Consider the following 18624-nt stretch of genomic DNA (forward strand, 5'->3'; position numbering starts at 1 on the left):
GTAACCAGCAAGTAGCTCTGTCAAACATACTTGGCAGTCCCCAAGCTTACCAGGGTTTCCCCACAACATAACAAAGATAAAAATACTTGAGGCCAATTTGGTATGTTTTGGGACAAGTTTACTTATAGTTATAAGCGCACTGTCTAACCTAAAATAAAAATTTATTTTATGTATGGGTGGTTCACCTACCTTTCTCTTCCCTTGCACCCGCCTTGTTATTTTCGAGGAATATGCCGAACACAACTGAATGGGGAAATACCTTGCTGCCAGGTCTGTATTTAAACCATTCTTGAACTGCCCACTCAAAGGTTATCGGAATGACTGGTGACAATGGCCCCTCTGATTTTTCCTTTGTGCCAAGTGCATCTCATCTTGTTTTTTCTCTGTAACTGCATAGTTGGAACAAGCATTAGATGCACCATTTTATTGGTTAAAAAGAATTGCGAGGAGGATTGTTATATAAATATATTTGGATGATTCACATGTAACTCTTTTGTCCTTTTTTATGAGATTATAACTGCAGTTAATCATTTTGCACAGCTGCTGCACAAAGCAGCATGAGTTATTAACCCAATTTATATAAAGGTTGCAAAAACCTTCACGAGTAATTTCATGTGAGTTGTAGAGCACCACACATCAGTCTGATTTCTTTCAGTGCATCTCTCTTGGCCCATAGACAGCTGCAATTTATTTTTTAATATTTTAAAATTTAATCTCCTGTACATATAGATCTCTCAATGTTATGTTCGTGTATATGTGACACTTTCCTGTCATTGTTATACTGTTTGGCTCAATCATTCTTAATGTTAATAATGTAAGCTAACTTTTCTGTGCTTAGCTACTAGCTTACTCCCAGCCCTGCATCTCAATTTGTTAACAAGCATTTCCTCTTTGCTCCACAGTAATATAGGAAGATAACGCATGTTGCAGTTTTCTTTTCTCAACATTTTAATAGTCAGATGTATTTTCTTCCCAACCTTTCTCAAATGCCTGCAAAGACAAAAATGCAATGAGCACATCTAAGAACTTGAAAACATTGCCCAGTCACAGGTGGAAGCTGCATTAGAGCTGTTTCTCAGGCTGTGGATGGGGTTGGGATAGGAAAGTCGAGTTCACACAGCTAACCTGACACTAAGTTCTTTAATCAGCATTTGCATACCAACAAATGACTGGTTCTTGGCTCTTGCTGAGAATTCAGCTTGGGAACATATTGCTATGGGAGATGAGAATGCAAATGGATTTTCAGAGTTTGGCCACTTCCAGAGACCTTTAAAATTAGTGGGCTGGGCCTGGATGTGGAAGTCCTGTCCCTATTTCTAACCGATCCAATTTTGCCATTAGAGGAAAGCAGCCCAGACATGAATCACACAGACAGGAAGCCTGAACTCAGCAGGGCCATTTGAACATGGTGCTGAGTTCAAACAGACCCCATTTTGGCTGTTCCAAAGCCTTTAGCCCACAATGTGAGAGTGACAAATTGATGGAGGAGATGTAATTGCTCTTGAAGTGTGGACAAGATCTGTTTAAGTATCATGATCTGAAGTATTTCAAAAGCTATATGCTTTAAACATGAAAATATAGGTTGAAGCTGTCAAGAGTTTGAAAATAAACACTGTGTTGGGCTACTTTGGACAAGCAATCATAACCACCTGTTAGTACAGTTTCAATAGAGTTCTTTGTTGACATTTCCCAAAGACTATTATCGTGTCATTATGAATGCTTGGTTGAGTTTAAAAACCTGTAATTATCTCAGCAGGAGTTTTGAGTTCACAGCTTGATTGATGGCTTAAAGAGGCTATTAAAGTGTTACTGTCTTTGATGTGGGGTCTAATCTCTTATTTAAAAACAAACAAATTGGAAATTTCTTTATTTTTATATAAGAGATTAACCACTTGAGATTCAAAAGCTTTGAATGAGTTTCATGTATGGAAGCTTTTTCCACTATCAGTTGTCTGTTTGAGAGCTGCATTAGGTTATAGGAAGTTTTTTTTTATCTCCACATGGCTCCTGAGTCTACCCAAGGTGGATACAGGGTGAATAGCTATGGAGGTGGCGTGGACAGGTGTGAGGGGGCCAGGGGATGAGTGCGGCTAGGGTTGTCATGGATTTAAGCAGAAGCTAGATAAACACAATGGCTTTTCCTTAAATATTTATTCAATTCCCTTTTTAAGGCTACTATTAAACCTGTATCCATGGTTGTGAGCTTGGTATTCTCTAGGAGAGCTGGTTACACAGAATTACTTAGAACATGGAAGTGACATGGTTGGGGAGGGCAGTAGTGGGAAATGGGAATTGGCCTGGAGATGGCAAGGGGAATATGAGAGCGCGTGGGCAGGGGATGGGGGTTGAGTGTGGCCGTGAGTTGGCATGGGGGAGCAATAGGGGGTGGTGAGGGCAAGAGGGCTTAGCAACTTCTGAAACACCTATGGTGAGTCCCAGAGAACCAAGGCAGGCCTTCTAACCAGTCTGCCTGGGCACTCCCCACCCTTATGGCTGCCGACAATCTGCTTCCGTCATTGGCGGGCCCAACTCTATTCCACACACACCTCCTTGGAACGAAAATTGGATCTAACGGGACCCTTTAAACCAAGGTAGGTCTGCCAAATCAGGAAATTTCCTGACTTGAGCTACCCACCTAAGCAGTGAAAATCCAGCCAATAGTCTCTGTTTTGCTATATTTCCAGTTCCTAAATTTTACCAGAGCTCCTGTTCTTTCACGACACGACCACAATCAGGACCCACCAATATTGTCAAGTCCAAGTCCACTCCAAACCCACCCCCACAATGTTCAGTCTATGAGCGCTTCTTTCCAAGCCTCCTTTCTACAGTACCCCACAATGCTCATTCTCCATATTTAGCTGTTTCCATTATTCCTGTGTCCAAGCATCCTTTCTACATTGCTCCAAGCACAGCACTTTCACAGCCAAAGCTTTCTGCTCATACTCAGATACTGCTGCTTCAAATTGAATACTGTCCCTCCACCCACCACTACACTCCCCCCCGACCCCCACACACCCACCGCTTTATTGCCATGCCCCACAATCTCACTGCCAGCACTAAAATTACATGGATTTGCATCACTAAAACAGACTGTTCAGCCCAACTGGTTTATGTTCTCCATGAGCCTCCTCTCACCCGTCTTCAGTTAACTCTATCAGCATACCTTCCTATTGCATTCTCCCTCGTGCATTTAAGCAGAAGCTAGATAAACACAATGTTTTCTCCTTCAAATACTTATCCAATTCCCTTTAGAAGGCTACTATTAAATCTATATCCACACTTGTGTGAACTTGTCATGCTCTAAGAGAGCTAGTTACACAGAATTACATAGAATATGCAGCACAAAACAGGCTATTTGGCCCAACCTCTCCATGCTTGTGTTTATATCCCACTTGGGCCTCCTCCCCTCCTTCCTCATCTATCACTATCAGCACAACCCTCTGTTCCCTTCTCCTTATGCTTAACCAGCTTCCCCTTAAATGCATTATGTAACGCAACTCAGCTATTCCCTATGGTACCAAGTTCATGCTACTCTTTGCATAAAGAGGTTTCTCATGAATGTGGGCATTGCTAGCAAGGCCAGCATTTATTGTCCATCCCTAACTGCCTTCAGAAGGTGGTGGTGAGCCACCACCTTGAACTGCTGCACTGATGAAATTACTCCCACAGTGCTGTTCATGCAGCAGTTCCAGATTTTTGACTCCGTGACAATGAAGGAATTGCATTATCAAATCAGGGCAGTGCGTGAATTAGAGGCAAACTTGGAGGTGGTGGTATTCTCAGGCATCTGTATCCTTGTCTATCTAGGTGAAAGAGGTCATGAGTTTGTGGGGTGTTGTCAAAGAAACCTTGGTGAGTTGCTGCAGTGCATCTTGTAGATAGTACATTCTGCGCAAGGTGCACCAGTGGTAGAGGGAGTGAATGATTAAGATGATGGATGGGGTGTCAGTGAAGCAGACTGCTTTATCCTGGATGGTATCAGATTTCTTAAGTGTTGTTGAAGCTGCATTCATCCAGGCTGATGAAGAGTATTCATCAAACTCCTGACTTGTGACTTGCAGGTGGTGAAAAAGGCTTTGAGAAGTAGGACGGTGAATCACTTATTCCAGAGTACCGAACTGCTGACCTGCTTTTGCAGCCACAGAATTTATGTGGCTGGTCCTGTTAAGTTTCAAGTCAATCCCTGGATTTAGATGATGGGAAAACGTCACAACGGTGGTCCTAATGTTGGGTGTCAAGAGGAGGTGGTTAGATTTTGCATCTGGAGATGGCCATTGCCTGGTACTTATGTGGCACAAGTGTTACTTGCCACTTATCAGCCCAAACCTGAATCTTGTCCAGGTCTTGCTGCATGTGAACATGGATGGCTTCATTATCTGAGGAGCTGTGAATGGGACAGCACACAGTGAACATCCCCACTTCTGACCTTTTGTTGAAATAAAGGTCGTTAATGAAGCAGCTGAAAATGGCTGGACCTATGGAACTGTCCTAAGGAACTCCTGCAGCAACATCTTCGAGCTGATTGAGATGATTGGCCTCCAACAACTGCACCATTTTACTTTGTGCTAGGTATGTCTCCAGCCAAAGAGAGGTTTTCCCCTTTATTCCCATTGACCTACACCCAAGACAACACGCCCAAACACCAGAAGCCCCTGCGCTGCTTCCACTCCTCACTCTCACTCTGCTCTCAGACTCCAGTACTATCCCCTCAGCTACTCCGTGCCTTTCCCTATTTACCCTTTGCAGATTGTTATTACAAATAATCACTTTATTCTATGCAAAACTATTCAGTATTTACAAACAACTGCTTCCCATGTTCATTGAGCTTTATTTGCATGGAGCTTATGTGCTTTTGTCACATCGGAAGGTCAACAGTAAGTAAATGTGTGTAAGACAGAGCTCCAAAATAGTCACTTTTTCTGAAAAGTGAGAGCATAGTAGAATTGTATCATTGCCTATAATAGTACTTTAGTAGGAACTGGGATCTCTGCATTGATAGATAGAAGCTCTACACTGAGCTGCAAGAGATGGGTGACCTAGAGAGCCTCAAGTTCTCTTACTCCATGTTGGTACTCCCATTCTGAAGTTCCATGCCTGGCTCCACTCACTCTTAACTGCCTCCTACACCAAATAGCCATAGCATACCACTTCCTGGAAGTGCCCTAAATTTCCATCTCTCATTTCCATCATGTTGATTTTCTCAAAATAAAATAACAGTAAATCATGACTAATTGGTGACCTTACTCACTCATCACCTCTTTATATAGATAAAAAGTGGGGAAAACAATGATGGACTTAAGGAATTAGCCAGTGATTCTGACAGACCAATTAGTGGAATCAAGAAAGAAAGGGTTGAATGAGTAATTTCCAAACACTTCATTCCATTTTCCTCTCAGTAAATTTGAAAAATTTTGCTGTGTAAAATAGGCTTGCAAATAAAATTTAATCAATTATATATTTTTACGATAACGATTAAGTTTGCTAATTCTATTGTCTTCTGTGTCTTTTAGTTCCTTCTTGAAACTTTTTGCTTCAAGCTTCAGTCTATCTTGGAATCCTAGACTTTGACCAGATATTCTTTTCCCAGGACAGGCGAAGGGAGTTACAAGCCAAATGTGCGGATTCTAAGCACGTTCAGAATTTCCCAGCATACATCAGTAGGCTTCTCTTGCTTCCAAGAAGAATGGTGCCTGCCCTGATCCTGAGTTTCTTTGGTTTACCTGAAAAACATTGAAAAAAACACAAGATTGAATTTGCGCAGCATTATTTCAAACATTAGGCATTTGAAATAATAACTACACTTTTTCTATTATGAAATGCCCAGTTTTTACCTCGCATTAGATGACATCTGTGCTTAGCAGTACCACTGGTTCCTTTTGTTTTCGTATTTAAAATAAAGATTGTTTATCTGGAATAGACTTCTTTTTCTCAATGGAAAAAGTGCTATCTGTTTGTTTTTTCCACCTGATTTAAACCCAGATGGGAGATTGCTTTGAAGAGTGAATGTAATATGGACTCCTAACAAAAGCAGTTAATTCTTTGTTGATTAACTCTGATAACCCTATCTGTATTGTGCAGAGAGGTGTATCAAAGTAGTGTGGTACTGAGTCACACCAAATTGGAAGTATAGTTCTTTTTTATGGTGTTTGTCACTGCATTTTCAACCATGACTTGCGCAGAAATTGAGTGAAATTATCTATCTTAATGTTAGTAATATTTCCAGGGGTTAGATGGCTGTTTAACAATACTTCAATGTCAATATGATTACTGTGCTGAAATCATTCCCAAACGTGCAAATAAACATTCTTACTCCAGAATTAAGATTGCATTCTGTAAATCGGTCTTCTGTACTGCACTATTGTCTCTACTAAACTTTGGGCCGGATTTTGCAACTAGCAACAAAGCAGGGTTGCTCACCGCTGACTGCATATTGTTGAGAGATCCAGTGATCTCTCTGGCAGGAATTTCACCCTGTATCATCGCGCTGTGATACTGGACCTGATTGAAGTATTCTCTATTGGGCATTCCCAGCACAGAGCTAGAGTTATCTCATCAGGCAACCAATCATATTAAAGGATTTTCACAGATCCTCTCCCCCCACCCACCTCAATAAGAAATTAAAACAAAATGACTTTTAACTTTTTTTTACATAGAGCAAATAAAAAATGGGACATTCAAATGCAATGAAAGTAGTAGCTAAAATATTCTGAATTTTTTACAAATTACACTTAAAATAATTAATCATTTAATGGCACTTCACGATTATAAAATTATTTTTTCAGCGTCAGTTCTGTTATTCATCAAATTGTATTAATCACGTTGCCATTAAAAACCCAGCTACACCTGATTAAAGAAGGTTTAAATGTTTGTGGTTTCAAATGGCAAAGTGGGGCAGAAAGGTTGAAATTCTCTTTGATTTCATTGCTTGTCTGTTCTGGGGCTGGCTACAGCACAGCCTGACCATAACTTCAGGATTTCTGTGCTCATCTACACATGTCTAACATCCTGATGTTGCTGTCATTTTCAGAGAGGTAATGACTGCAAATCCAACTGTTGACCATTAACAGCTCCCTGCCTCAGCCCATGGCAACTTTAACTTTATTAAACCAGTTATCTGGAATCTGTATACACAGGGCTTGTGTGCCAGAAGGTTAGCTGATCATCTTGTGCATCAGTCCTCTCAAGCCGCCGTGAGCTCTGCTCCCCTGTTAGCACTGCAAGAATTGATGAGATTATGTGATGGTGTACTGCTTTGTAGGGACATTGGACATAGGAGAAGGAGTAGGCCATTCAGGTCTGCTTCACCATTCGATAAGATTATGGCTGATCTGATTGTGGCCTCAACTCCGCTTTCTTGTCTTCCCCCCATTACCCTTAGATTCTTGACAGACAAAGGAACCATCTAATTAAGCCTTGAATAAATTCAATGACCCAGCCTCCACTGCTCTCTGGGGAAGAGAATTTCACAGAATAACAACCCTCTGATGGCTGGGGAGGGCAATGAAGAAAAAAGGAAGGGTATAAATGATCCCGAGCAATGGGATTCAATTGTGCAGGAAGATCCAGAACGGAGGAAAATTTTATACTTTCCTACCACTGACTTGAGGAACCAGTACTATTTAGAACGCAACGACATAATTACTTTTAATTATATAGGTTTCCCCCAGATTAATGTTGGAGTAACCCTTCTGAGTAACACCCACCCCCTACCTTAACCATTACCATGACTTTATAACTGGCCTCAGGCCAGTGGTAAGACAGAGAGAACAGTCCAATTGTTGCAGGGGACTATATTTAAAGTTACAACAGTAAAAATATTGGAAGTCCTGAATCACTTGCAGCACTTCTCTGCAATGGTTGGGAATACACCTCTAAGCACTAATGGTAGGTTGGCAGTGGAGGTGATGGTCTTTAGGGCATGGGTAATGTTGGATATGAGGATACAGCAGGATTGGGAGAAGCAAGTTAGTTGTGTGCAGATGGGAATCAGCAGCAGCAAGAGACCAGGCCCTAGGCCAGGATCTAATATCTCCATGATCAATGGCATTATGAAGGTGCAGCTGGAATATCTGAAGTAAATTATCAACAGTGCCCATCTGCTGAAGAGGCCAAGGAAGGGTTCAGCTAGTAGAACTTAGGGTGCAGTTTGGTTTTTGGTTCACTTCTGCCTCTAAAAGAGGAAACATATGAACATAGCATGCAAAGTAGAGGGAATTTATTGCGTCAGAATAAGAGAGGAACCTTTCCACTTACACTCCGAGGGACCCCAGCCAAGGACAAATCCCCTACCACAACCTTGGTGTGCAGAATTGCAGATCATTCCTTGGTACACTGGGTCAAATAAAGCAATAGTAAAGCTGATGTTACAATAATATCCCTAAACTTAAACAAGCATGAAGACTGATCCTTTTTCAGACAGCCACTTTAGGCACAGCCGGACAAATGGTTTGCTCTTGCACGGTGAAATTATTTGATTCTACAGGTGGGATTTTCATGAAACTGATGGAAAGGTCGAGTCATGAACTTCCTGACCCAGCAGGCATGTCTCCTTTAAGAAGGCCCCCTGCTCACCGTATTTTTGCTCAGAATGGTGGGGGCAGGATGGAATCAGGTCCGCCGCCTTCATAGACATGCCGAGGTAACAACTGAGGCAGGCAGATGCCCCGGCTGGCAGGCTAGAATACAGACCTCTGTTTCCTGGGACATTGGCCCAGTTTTAATGATGAATGTCAGGCTCTCAGACTCTCACCATCCACCCACCACAAATGCCCCTCATATTCCCCGAGCCACCACCATGCCCTTTATATACTAGTGAAAGCTGATTAAGATTTTTTCTCAATTTAAAAGGGCTCTCGTACGTAAATCACATTATTATATTTGATGTCCCAAGCTGTGTTTTCTTCAGTTTTTTATGCAAAAGAGTACTTTCCCATAGCAAAATTGTAGATTTATGGGGAAAGAGCAGGAGAGTGGAACTAACTAGACTGCTCTTCAAAAGAGCTAACACATCCATGTGATATGACCTGCTGTGCTGTAATATTGAATGAGCCAATGAACTAGGTTGACCAAACCAGGGTGTCCTCATTCATTTCGAAAAACAAAGGTGGTCATCCTAATCAAAAAGCAGCAGCTAACCTTCTCTGCAGACAGTACTACCCCATTGGAAGATTTATCTTCATCAAAAGCTGAATAGTAGAACAGCTATTAAGGTACTCCTACTTCCTGCAACTGTACTATCATTCGCCCCTCCCCTCCCCTCCCCTCCCATCCACCTGGTAATTGCAATAATATTGGAAGGAGATCTAAACTGTGCTTTATCACCATGCCTCAATAACCTTCCTACCAACTTCACATACCCTGATGGTTAGCTATAGTAGTGCATCAGTGGTGCAGGGAACTAGATCTTGTAGAAAAGTGGCAGGCTTTCTACCCAGCAGAGGAAGTATTCAGCTTTTGTTTCTTTTGGATACAGGTCATAATTCATACTTCATTACTTCTTTCTGAAGCAGCATTACCTGGTGCAGGTGCAGAGCTGCAACAATAATGCTATCAACATCGCTCACAACTGTCAATAATTAAAAACAAACAAAACACACTGTTTCCAACACTGGCACCTACCTCTCATTCCTTAGTGGCTGCAAATCTATCTGCACTCAATTTGTCCAATTCTGAGAATGAGAAACCTGATACCTCCTCAGCATTGCCTGAAACAACAGAATCAGTCATCAGAAACAGCAAGAAGCTCTAAATCCAGAACAAGCTGGAATGTGAGTGAGCCTGGAACTTCAGCTAAATGGCCAATGCTGTCTGGGCCCTAATCCAAGTTTTGGGAGTGCTAATCAATGTACTGTGTATAGGTACTAGATAAATGCTCCACTACCCCACAGTCAAATAATGTGTACAGACCAGGGAAACTCCTAGCATTTGCTCTTTGTAGACATGAACAGAGCCAACACATCAATCCCAAAATTGAGGACAAACCACTAGTGCCCCTACTGAGGTTAGAGAGTTTGGCAGATCCTATGCCCCCCTTCACACCTGCAGTGTGGATCACACAGTAAGAAAGACTAAGCAGTTCCTAACAGTCTTTCCACTCTTGCCAGATTAAACAATAACTGGTCACATGCCGCAGTCTGACAAGATCGCAGAGCCAGTTAGATTCTTGCTAATTTCTACAATTAGCAAATGACCTGACGCCAATTCTGTCAAATGGACAGGAGGCCAAATAAAATAAATTGTATCTAGCGCATATGCATTACTGTGAATATGAAAAATGAAGCCAGTAATTCACCTGGATATTGAATGAAGCAGTACCTTCCAATCTGTAAAAAATCAATTAAGTGAATGCTATCTTCACTTAATAATTGAATGTTTCAGCTTTAAAGTGACACAACTGCATTGTAACAGTATAACGATGCACAGTGCCTAATGCACAATATTCTGTTCCTCATTGAATAGCATTTCATTCAACTTAAGAACATCAAAGGAGATCCATGTATACAAAAGAAATTGTGTTGTGTATATGTTCCTTTTATTTTAATCCTCTTAACATGTGGAACTATATTTCACTAAACTCGATCTGTCCAGTAAGATTAACTGTACTAAGGAAAATGCAAATCATGTTTCATTCCCTGACAAAAAGAACTTAAATTTGAACGACACATGTTTGTGGAGAATACTTTCAGCCTGTCTAGATTTCTGACATTGAGGTTCCTCATCAGTACTGAGGCAGAATGCTGATGCACAAAATCATATTCCCTTCAGGCCTGAGTTTGTCCAGAATTTCTATCTGAAAATGCAAGGAAATTTTTCAGTGCCAGAAAATCTGTTTTGTCTTTTCATCTGCTGTTTTGCAAGTCCTGCCTCATGCACAGCCAGGATTTGTCAGCAGTTCTAATTGATGGCAGGTGCTTCCACCAGTGCCTGCTGGACAGAGAAACTATGAATGCTTCACTGATAGAAAATGAAATAAAACTTCCTCTGAATAGTTGCCTGGCGTAAAGTATACAAAAAAGCGCCACAATCTACTGCATGCTTGAAAACTTATGAGAAAGATAATCATCAGCCAAAAATGAGGTTTTCTTTCTAGTTGCTTCCAAATCTAGGTGGTTCAAACTAATTTTATTGATCTGTAACCAACATTCACCAAATAATCAATTGTAAACTGCCTAAGAGGGTATGCTTAATAATTTATATGTTTGCTGCACATTACATGAAAAACAGCAAGAACATAATAAAGAGTAGGAGTAGGCCATATAAGATCATGGCTGATCTGATCGTGGCCTCAACCTCACTTTCCTGCCCGACTCTCATAACCCTCGACTTCCGTGTAGATCAAAAGTCTGAGAGTTTCAGAGAATATAAAAACCACAAGAATTGATGTATCAGAAAGTCTGGAAGTGTAGAATTGAGCTGCCTGTCCACTCTGTTTTGTCATATGCTGACGTTCAACCAAGGACATTATTTGTAAATACTCTGGCATCAATCGCTGGAAAATTCTGTGTGCAGTATACATATTTGTCATCTATTTACGTCACATATTTTGAAAATGCATTAGATATTTCCTTGTGTTCAGCAGTGCTGGTCAAGCCCATGAGCAGATCTTGACCACATTCATTACATTTACAAGTTCACATTTGCTGCCCAATATCTAGTAAGAAAATAGCAAAACTTTGGGAGAAAGAAGAACAGTGAGACTTCTTTCCTATGGAAGCTGGAAATTGTGATCATCCATATGTGCCCTCATCTGCACTGTACCAATCTTCTAAAAGGAGGACTGATTATCACCTTAGTGACATAAGGCAGTTATGGACCATTAAGCTGCTTTATTTTACATTTAGTACAGAGTTACAGTTCTAACTGATTTCACCATACCTAAATGTAAATTCACCTTTTTCTGGCAAATACAGAAAAAAAAATAGTTCTGATGATAGGTTATCGACCTGAAACGTTAATTCTGTTTTTCGCTCCACAGATGCTGCCAGACCTGCTGAGTATTTCCAACATTTCTGTTTTTATTTCAGGCTTCCAGTATCTGCAGCATTTGACTTTTGTAAAAAAAAATTAAACTAGGTCACCCTGTCCTAGAGAGTAAGTGCAGGGCCTTGCATTTTGTTGTGGCATGGCTGAGTTGCAATACAACCAACCTTATCTTAATTTCCAGCACAACCCTGGACATACATTTCATAGCAGACTTCCCAATTGATCTTAGCATGTGAGCCTTTGTGCTTTCTCTGGACAGGAAGTTGGAATTCTGAGCCAGTCAGAGGTTAATCTGTAGGGTTACCAATTAAATCAGGTACTGCACTCCTAAGAGTGGATTTCTATTAGACAACTCCACAGAACGGTTTGTCCCTCCATCTTGAATGTTGATTGAAATAAGATAATGTATTTATTACTTAATGTCTCAGATTGTGTGAATAGCCATTTGAATGGCTATCTTATTAATATATGGGCATGCTCATTAACATACCAAGCCCTCAAAGTCTCGGTGGCAACAGTCTGCTTTGCTCTTTGCCAAGGTAACAGCAAGGATGCTGGAACTTTGAAAATAAACCCAGGAAAATCCTGAGCCTGAGTTGATATGAGAAATATGAGAATATATTAGTAAATCAAAAATGTCTGCTAGGTCAAACAGCCAACCTTCTCTGGACATGTATGTATGTATAATTCATTCTCAAGTTTTGTGCTATAATCTGTTTCATTGAATCCATGTGATTGGGTATTTCCAGCTGTGTAACCTGTTATTTCTGCAAATAAATATACTGCCTATCAATTCACATTCGTCACAGGCATCCAGATATAGTTGTTTAAGCAGTTTTATTCCTCGGATTCAGAATGCGAGAGATCGGAATCAAATAGGTGATGCAGTAAAAATAACAGGAAGAAATTGCAAGGCTGTAGCCAGTTGATGAATTCAGATGGCTTACTTAGAGGAAAATGGGCATCTGTGGCTGATTCTAATGGAAAATGTAAATGATTTGTACATAAAATAATAGATACTGTGCACTGATTATAAAACAGAAATATCAGAAGATGCAAAACATAGCTCTGAAACCTCAGCGGCTTATTATTCTCTGACCCTCTCGATTAAAACACTACTTTGACAATTACTGCTAGTTATCTATTTCTATTATATGTTTGATAATGCATCTCTTACAGTGCAGTGATAAGATAAGCTTCTTCATAAAGCTATAATCTAGTGACACTATTTGCTGGACTGTTGGGGCGGATACTGGTCTCAAATGTGCAGTAGAATGCTGCTGATGTCAATCCAGCTGTAACTTGTGAAAAGCCAACCATTAATTAAAACCTTACACTAGCCCTGGTGCTTTTTGACTGTCCTGTTAGCTGTTGTCAATCGTGAATGTATAGCAACAGTACAGGAAATTGATAAATCACATTTTTTTACTTATTGTACATCCAGGCCCAGTTTCTTATAAAAACAAAAAAACTGAGGATGCTGGAAATCCAAAACAAAAACAGAATTACCTGGAAAAACTCAGCATCGGCAGAGAAGAACGTTTCGAGTCCTCATAATCCTTCAAGTGTTCTGTTGAAGGGTCATGAGGACTCGAAACGTCAACTTTGTTCTTCACCGCCGTTGCTGCCAGACCTGCTGAGTTTTTCCAGGTAATTCTGTTTTTGTTCCCGGTTTCTTATAACCTAGCTCATCTTCCATTGCAGTGTACATCTAGATATAGCAGTCCGTATAACTCTCTGCTCTCCATTTACGTCTCTATACAACTAGGGTTTGTACAACAACCAGTCCTGGGATTCCAAGTTTCCGTAAGCAATCTGGCATATAATTCCAAAGTTTGAGGCTGACACACTTGACAAGATCTGATCAGTGTGCTCCATGTCACGAATATGATACCATCTACACTGACATGATCACTTTCTGACGATCAAGTGATCATCTACAGTTAAATACACCAATTATCAGTAATAAATTAATCCTTTTTCTCCCCCTACCTCTGCCTCTAATTTCTCTATCAGGTTGACAGAATTTAAATGGCAATGATATGATTTCATGACTGCTGCAAACCTCTTGAAAATTTTACAAGAACTGCAATGCATGATTTTCATATGGGATCTGAATATTACAATTTAAAGTACTGCAATATTTTTCTAATGTAGATACAAAATTATAATATTCACAGTTATGTATTTGTATAGTGAGCTTCTGCAGTTGTCTGCATGACTGGGTATTGTATATGTGTGGTCATTTTGTAAAAATTGAAGTGCACTGTATGGCAAACTGCCAGAGATATATTTGTCATCTCAAGCTGGAGCACCTGTGCAGATATATATTGCAAGCAGAGTTGGTTCTGTGAAAAAATTAGGTTTGCTGCTTTAGATGGGAAGGACTTGTGTGTATTAGTATTGACGCATATTCTGTATGTGTATTAATATCAATGCATACTATGTATGCGGTTTAGCTTGGAAAAAAATTGAAAGAAATGTCAGCATTGGTATTCTTTTTAGAATTGGATTGTTTTATATTTTGTGTTTCCACTTTGAGAGTTTAACTTTCCGCCTTTAGATTCTCCTCTTCTCCACAGCAGTCTGCATGACAGGCAGGCAGAGAGTCTGCATGACAGGCAGGCAGAGAGCCTGCAAGTTTTTCTCTGCCATTTGCACCCTATATCTTTCTGCTTAGAGACATCCAATATCAGTCATGGTAACTTGCCCTCCAATTTTTCACTTGTCTGATTTCTTTCTTTCGCTGTGTGGAATCAAATCATACATGACGGGCTTTTCTGTTTTATCCTGAACAAGAACCCTGGTGAATTTTGGTAGGATGCTTATGTGCTTTTGACTTTCTACAGATCGGCATCAAAATACTCTTACTATGTCCATGGCCTACTCATGAGAGAATCAAATATTTAAGAACTGCTACGACCAATAAGTTGAACGCTTAATCGCCACTGCGAGGATGTTCAAGGTGGCAGCTAGTCTTATCTGGCAAAGAGTTGTGGGAAGGGTTGCATGATTTGATCTTAATGCTAATTCCAATTTATTTTTTCTTCTCCATACCCCAAGCCTCTTGTACACACAAAGTATACATGGAAAACCCACTTTATAAATTGCCCAGTAGTCTTCGCTTGAGTAATAATATGGATTTTCCATCAAGAGTGAAAGTGAATCTTATTCTGTGATGGCATGTTGAGTTTTCCTACCCCTTATTGACATAAAAGTGGGGATATTTCATTTAAGTGTTTCTGATGTCTCCCTATGATCTTCGCACATTAATTTAATGCTTTCAATCATTGCTACATAGCAGCAGCAATCATTTTGCCATGTCGGAGGAAAGGAAGGGTAAATTGGCTTTTGCCACATCCTAATTAAGAGGGTCAAGAGCCACAAAAGCAGAGGTTTGTCAAGAAGCTGTTTGCTGGTGCTCTCAGGCAGTAAATGGAAAATTAACAGTTGAATTGAGATCTCTCGGAGAGGAAGCAGAGTAAACTTGTACCTAGGTAAAGAATGGATTTCCAAGAAAAGGCATCCTGGAATATTTTGTTTGAAGTATCAAAGTATTTTCAATTTATCATCCCAGGAACACATTGTTGAGGCATCCCATCAGAAGTAAGCAAAAATCTTTTCTCTTTGTCCTTTTTAGGAGATGCACCGGAGTACATTCCAGGAGAAGATGCCTTGTCTCGCATCCGCCGACTAATTGCTGAGGGTTGGATGACAGCAGTTGTTCAGCGAGAACAAGGAACCACCACAGCCTCCATGGGAGGGTTTGGAAACAACATCATCGTCAGTCACCGGATACACCGCGGCTCACAGACCGGGAATGAAGCGCTGGTGAGATTGAGCGCGCACCCGCCAAACAACCAAGGCAGAACAGAAATGGACAGCAGTTACAGTCAGATTCTAATGGACTCTGCTGCACCCAGCAGCTCCAACAACTTAACAACAGACTTCAGAGAAAATAGCGAAAGGGATCAGACAGCAGAGCAGCTCAGCGGAAGTGGCAGCCTTGGGGATGACGGGAGCTTTGGTCAACAGCCGACCACTTCTATGGACACAGACGCCCTTTTCCACTCTGTCAGCACACACAGCCCCCATATTGTTAACAATATTGATAATCATGGCACTGACGACAGGGGCTCAGGCAGGAGGTAGAATTAGGTGCTCTGCTGTTCAGAGCAAAAGAAATAATAAAATTGCATGTCCCATGGTTTGTATGTGTAGAACCTAGCTAAACCAGCCAAGGAAATTCCACTTATTTGTTTTTAGTAGAATGTGATTTAAGTTGATAAGTTGAATATTTTTTCCTTTTTTTTGTAAACTGGTAACTTGTTATTTTAGAGAAATGGAATATAGTCAAGTGCAAGCAATGGCGTACTATGTGAACACCAAAGATCACAATAACAAATAAAAACTCTTTAAAAACTGGAAGAAGACCATTGCAAATGTGATTTATTTAATTTAAACTTGGTGAAATCACATTTTTAAGAATGTGCGTCTTTCTCCTTTTTGTCATATGGACTATAAGAGTAAATACTTCAAGGTTTTGACCTGTCTGACTTTGGCTGATGTGGCCAAAGTAAGAATTACAGCAAAATAACTCTCAGACAAAATGCATCAGGCAAACCTTTTTAAATAAAAGTGTTTGAAAACTAACAATTTGTATATCTTAATATTGTTAAAGTAATGCATCATTTTAATGTTGTTAATTTATTCTTGGCAGCACACTTTCTCTGTTAGAAGGTAGTGCATTCAAATCCCACTGCACATAACCACTTGAGCACATAATCAATGGATAATACAACAGAGACCATTCAGCCCATTGTGCCTGTGACAGCTATTTAAAAACACTCCCAATTTGCCCCAATGCCCTTATTTTACACCATAACACTTAAATTTCTTCGTATGAAATATTTATCCAATTCACTTTGGTAGTTATTACTGAAATTGTTTGCACATCCTTTCAAGCAATGTATTCAAAATCATAATACTCTACATAAAAATATTTTTCCTCATCATCTCTGGTTCTTTTGCCAATTACCTTAAATCTCCATTCTCAAGTTACTTGACCCTTCTGCTCCTGGAAGCTGAGTTTTCCTTATTTACTTTATCAAAACCATTTATGATTTTGAACACCTCTATCAAATCAGTCTTAAACATCCCGGCTGTAAAACAAAGTTGTCCAATTCACTCACTACAGACTTGTGACGGCTTAATGCTTGTCATCAAGTGAGAGATTTTAATCAGATAATGTACATTAGGACTCTGGGACTGCCCATTCGACTGAGGATGTGATACCAGACTCTGACACAATCTTGGGCCACGTCAAAAGTAAGTAGAAAATCCTGCAGGGGAAACAATCCTTAACATGGAAAGACTGTAGCCGAGCTCCATTAAGGTATCTAGTAAAGAGGCCTTCAGTGAAGGAAGTGAAAGCATTTTAAAATATTTTAATTGTTACATGCACAAGTGGATGCTGTGTAGTGATTAGTTGTCGCAACTGAAAATATTCTTAGACAAAGCTGCTAGAAAAGCAACTATACCCAAATACTTCCTGCTTTCTGTCCCTTAGGCAATTTTTATCTAAGCAGCCCCTTCAATAGCTGAGTCAGTATAGAACTGTAAGAATAAGGTGTTAATTGAGGCCCCATCTATGTTTTCCAGTAGTTCAGCTCAATTTTAAAGATCCATGTGCTCCCATAGCACAACACCTTCCCCTGTAAGTTAAGATCAATACTGAGATCCTGGAAAATGTGCACTATTTGATGTACCTTGGAAGCCTCCTCTCAAAATCAGACATAGACGATGAAATTCATCATTGCCTCTAATGTACCAACTGGAAAAGTGCATTTGAGAACCATGATCTCAGACTCGTGACTAAACTCATGGTTTACTGGGCGGCAGTGTTCCCATCACTCCTATATGCTTCAGAGACTTGGCCAGCCTACATCAGCCACTACAAAGCACTGGAGAAGTACCAACAGTGGTACCTTCGCAAGATCCTCCAAATGTAGTGGCAAGAAAGGCAGTCCGACAGCAGCATCTTCTCCCAAGCCAACTTTCCCAGCATTGAGGTGTTAATCACTCAAAGTCAGCTCTGCTGGGTGGGCTATGTAGTACACCTGACACCAGACTCCCAAAGCGACTGTTCTACTCAGAACTCGGATGCTACCAATAACGCTTTAGAGATGTCCTCAAAGCATCCCTGAAGAGGTCAAACATTCCGTCTGACTCATGGGAGTCAACAAAATGGCGAAGGCTCATCCAAGAAGACATCTTGAGAGACTTCGTCAGGAATGTGTTGAGGTGATGTTGCAGCATTGAAGAGAGCACACAAACCTCCAAACAACCCATCTACCCAACCCTACTATCACTACCTACCCTGCATGTGACAGAGTCTGCAAATCGCACATTTAACTTATCAGCTGACTTGGAACCTATTGAACCAGAGTGGAAATGAGTCCTCCTCAATCTCAGAAGCTCATGGTGGAGGGGATAATGTATCGGCTTAGAGAGAAGATTGGTTAGCTAACAAGAAACAGAGGGTAGCTATAAATGGGTCTTTTTTCTGATTGGCGGGATTTAAATAGTGGTTAAATGCCACAGGGATCAATGCTGGGGCCTCAACTATATTGCAATTAATAT

The 18624-nt window shown here is 40.5% G+C and overlaps 1 protein-coding gene across 4 annotated transcripts in view; it reads left to right on the forward strand.

The window, feature by feature from the left end:
• LOC121283200 (activating molecule in BECN1-regulated autophagy protein 1-like) overlaps positions 1–16410 on the forward strand; it is a 508780-nt gene extending 492370 nt beyond the window's left edge. For all 4 annotated transcript variants that reach the window (XM_041197450.1, XM_041197453.1, XM_041197452.1 and 1 more), the window contains one exon: positions 15623–16410. In XM_041197450.1, coding sequence (XP_041053384.1) covers positions 15623–16134 — 512 coding nt within the window. In that variant the 3' untranslated portion in view covers positions 16135–16410. The remainder of the gene's footprint in view (positions 1–15622) is intronic.
• The last annotated feature ends 2214 nt before the right edge of the window (positions 16411–18624 follow it).

This window comes from Carcharodon carcharias, chromosome 10 (assembly GCF_017639515.1).
Source record: "Carcharodon carcharias isolate sCarCar2 chromosome 10, sCarCar2.pri, whole genome shotgun sequence".
Classification (NCBI taxonomy): Eukaryota; Metazoa; Chordata; class Chondrichthyes; order Lamniformes; family Lamnidae; genus Carcharodon; species Carcharodon carcharias.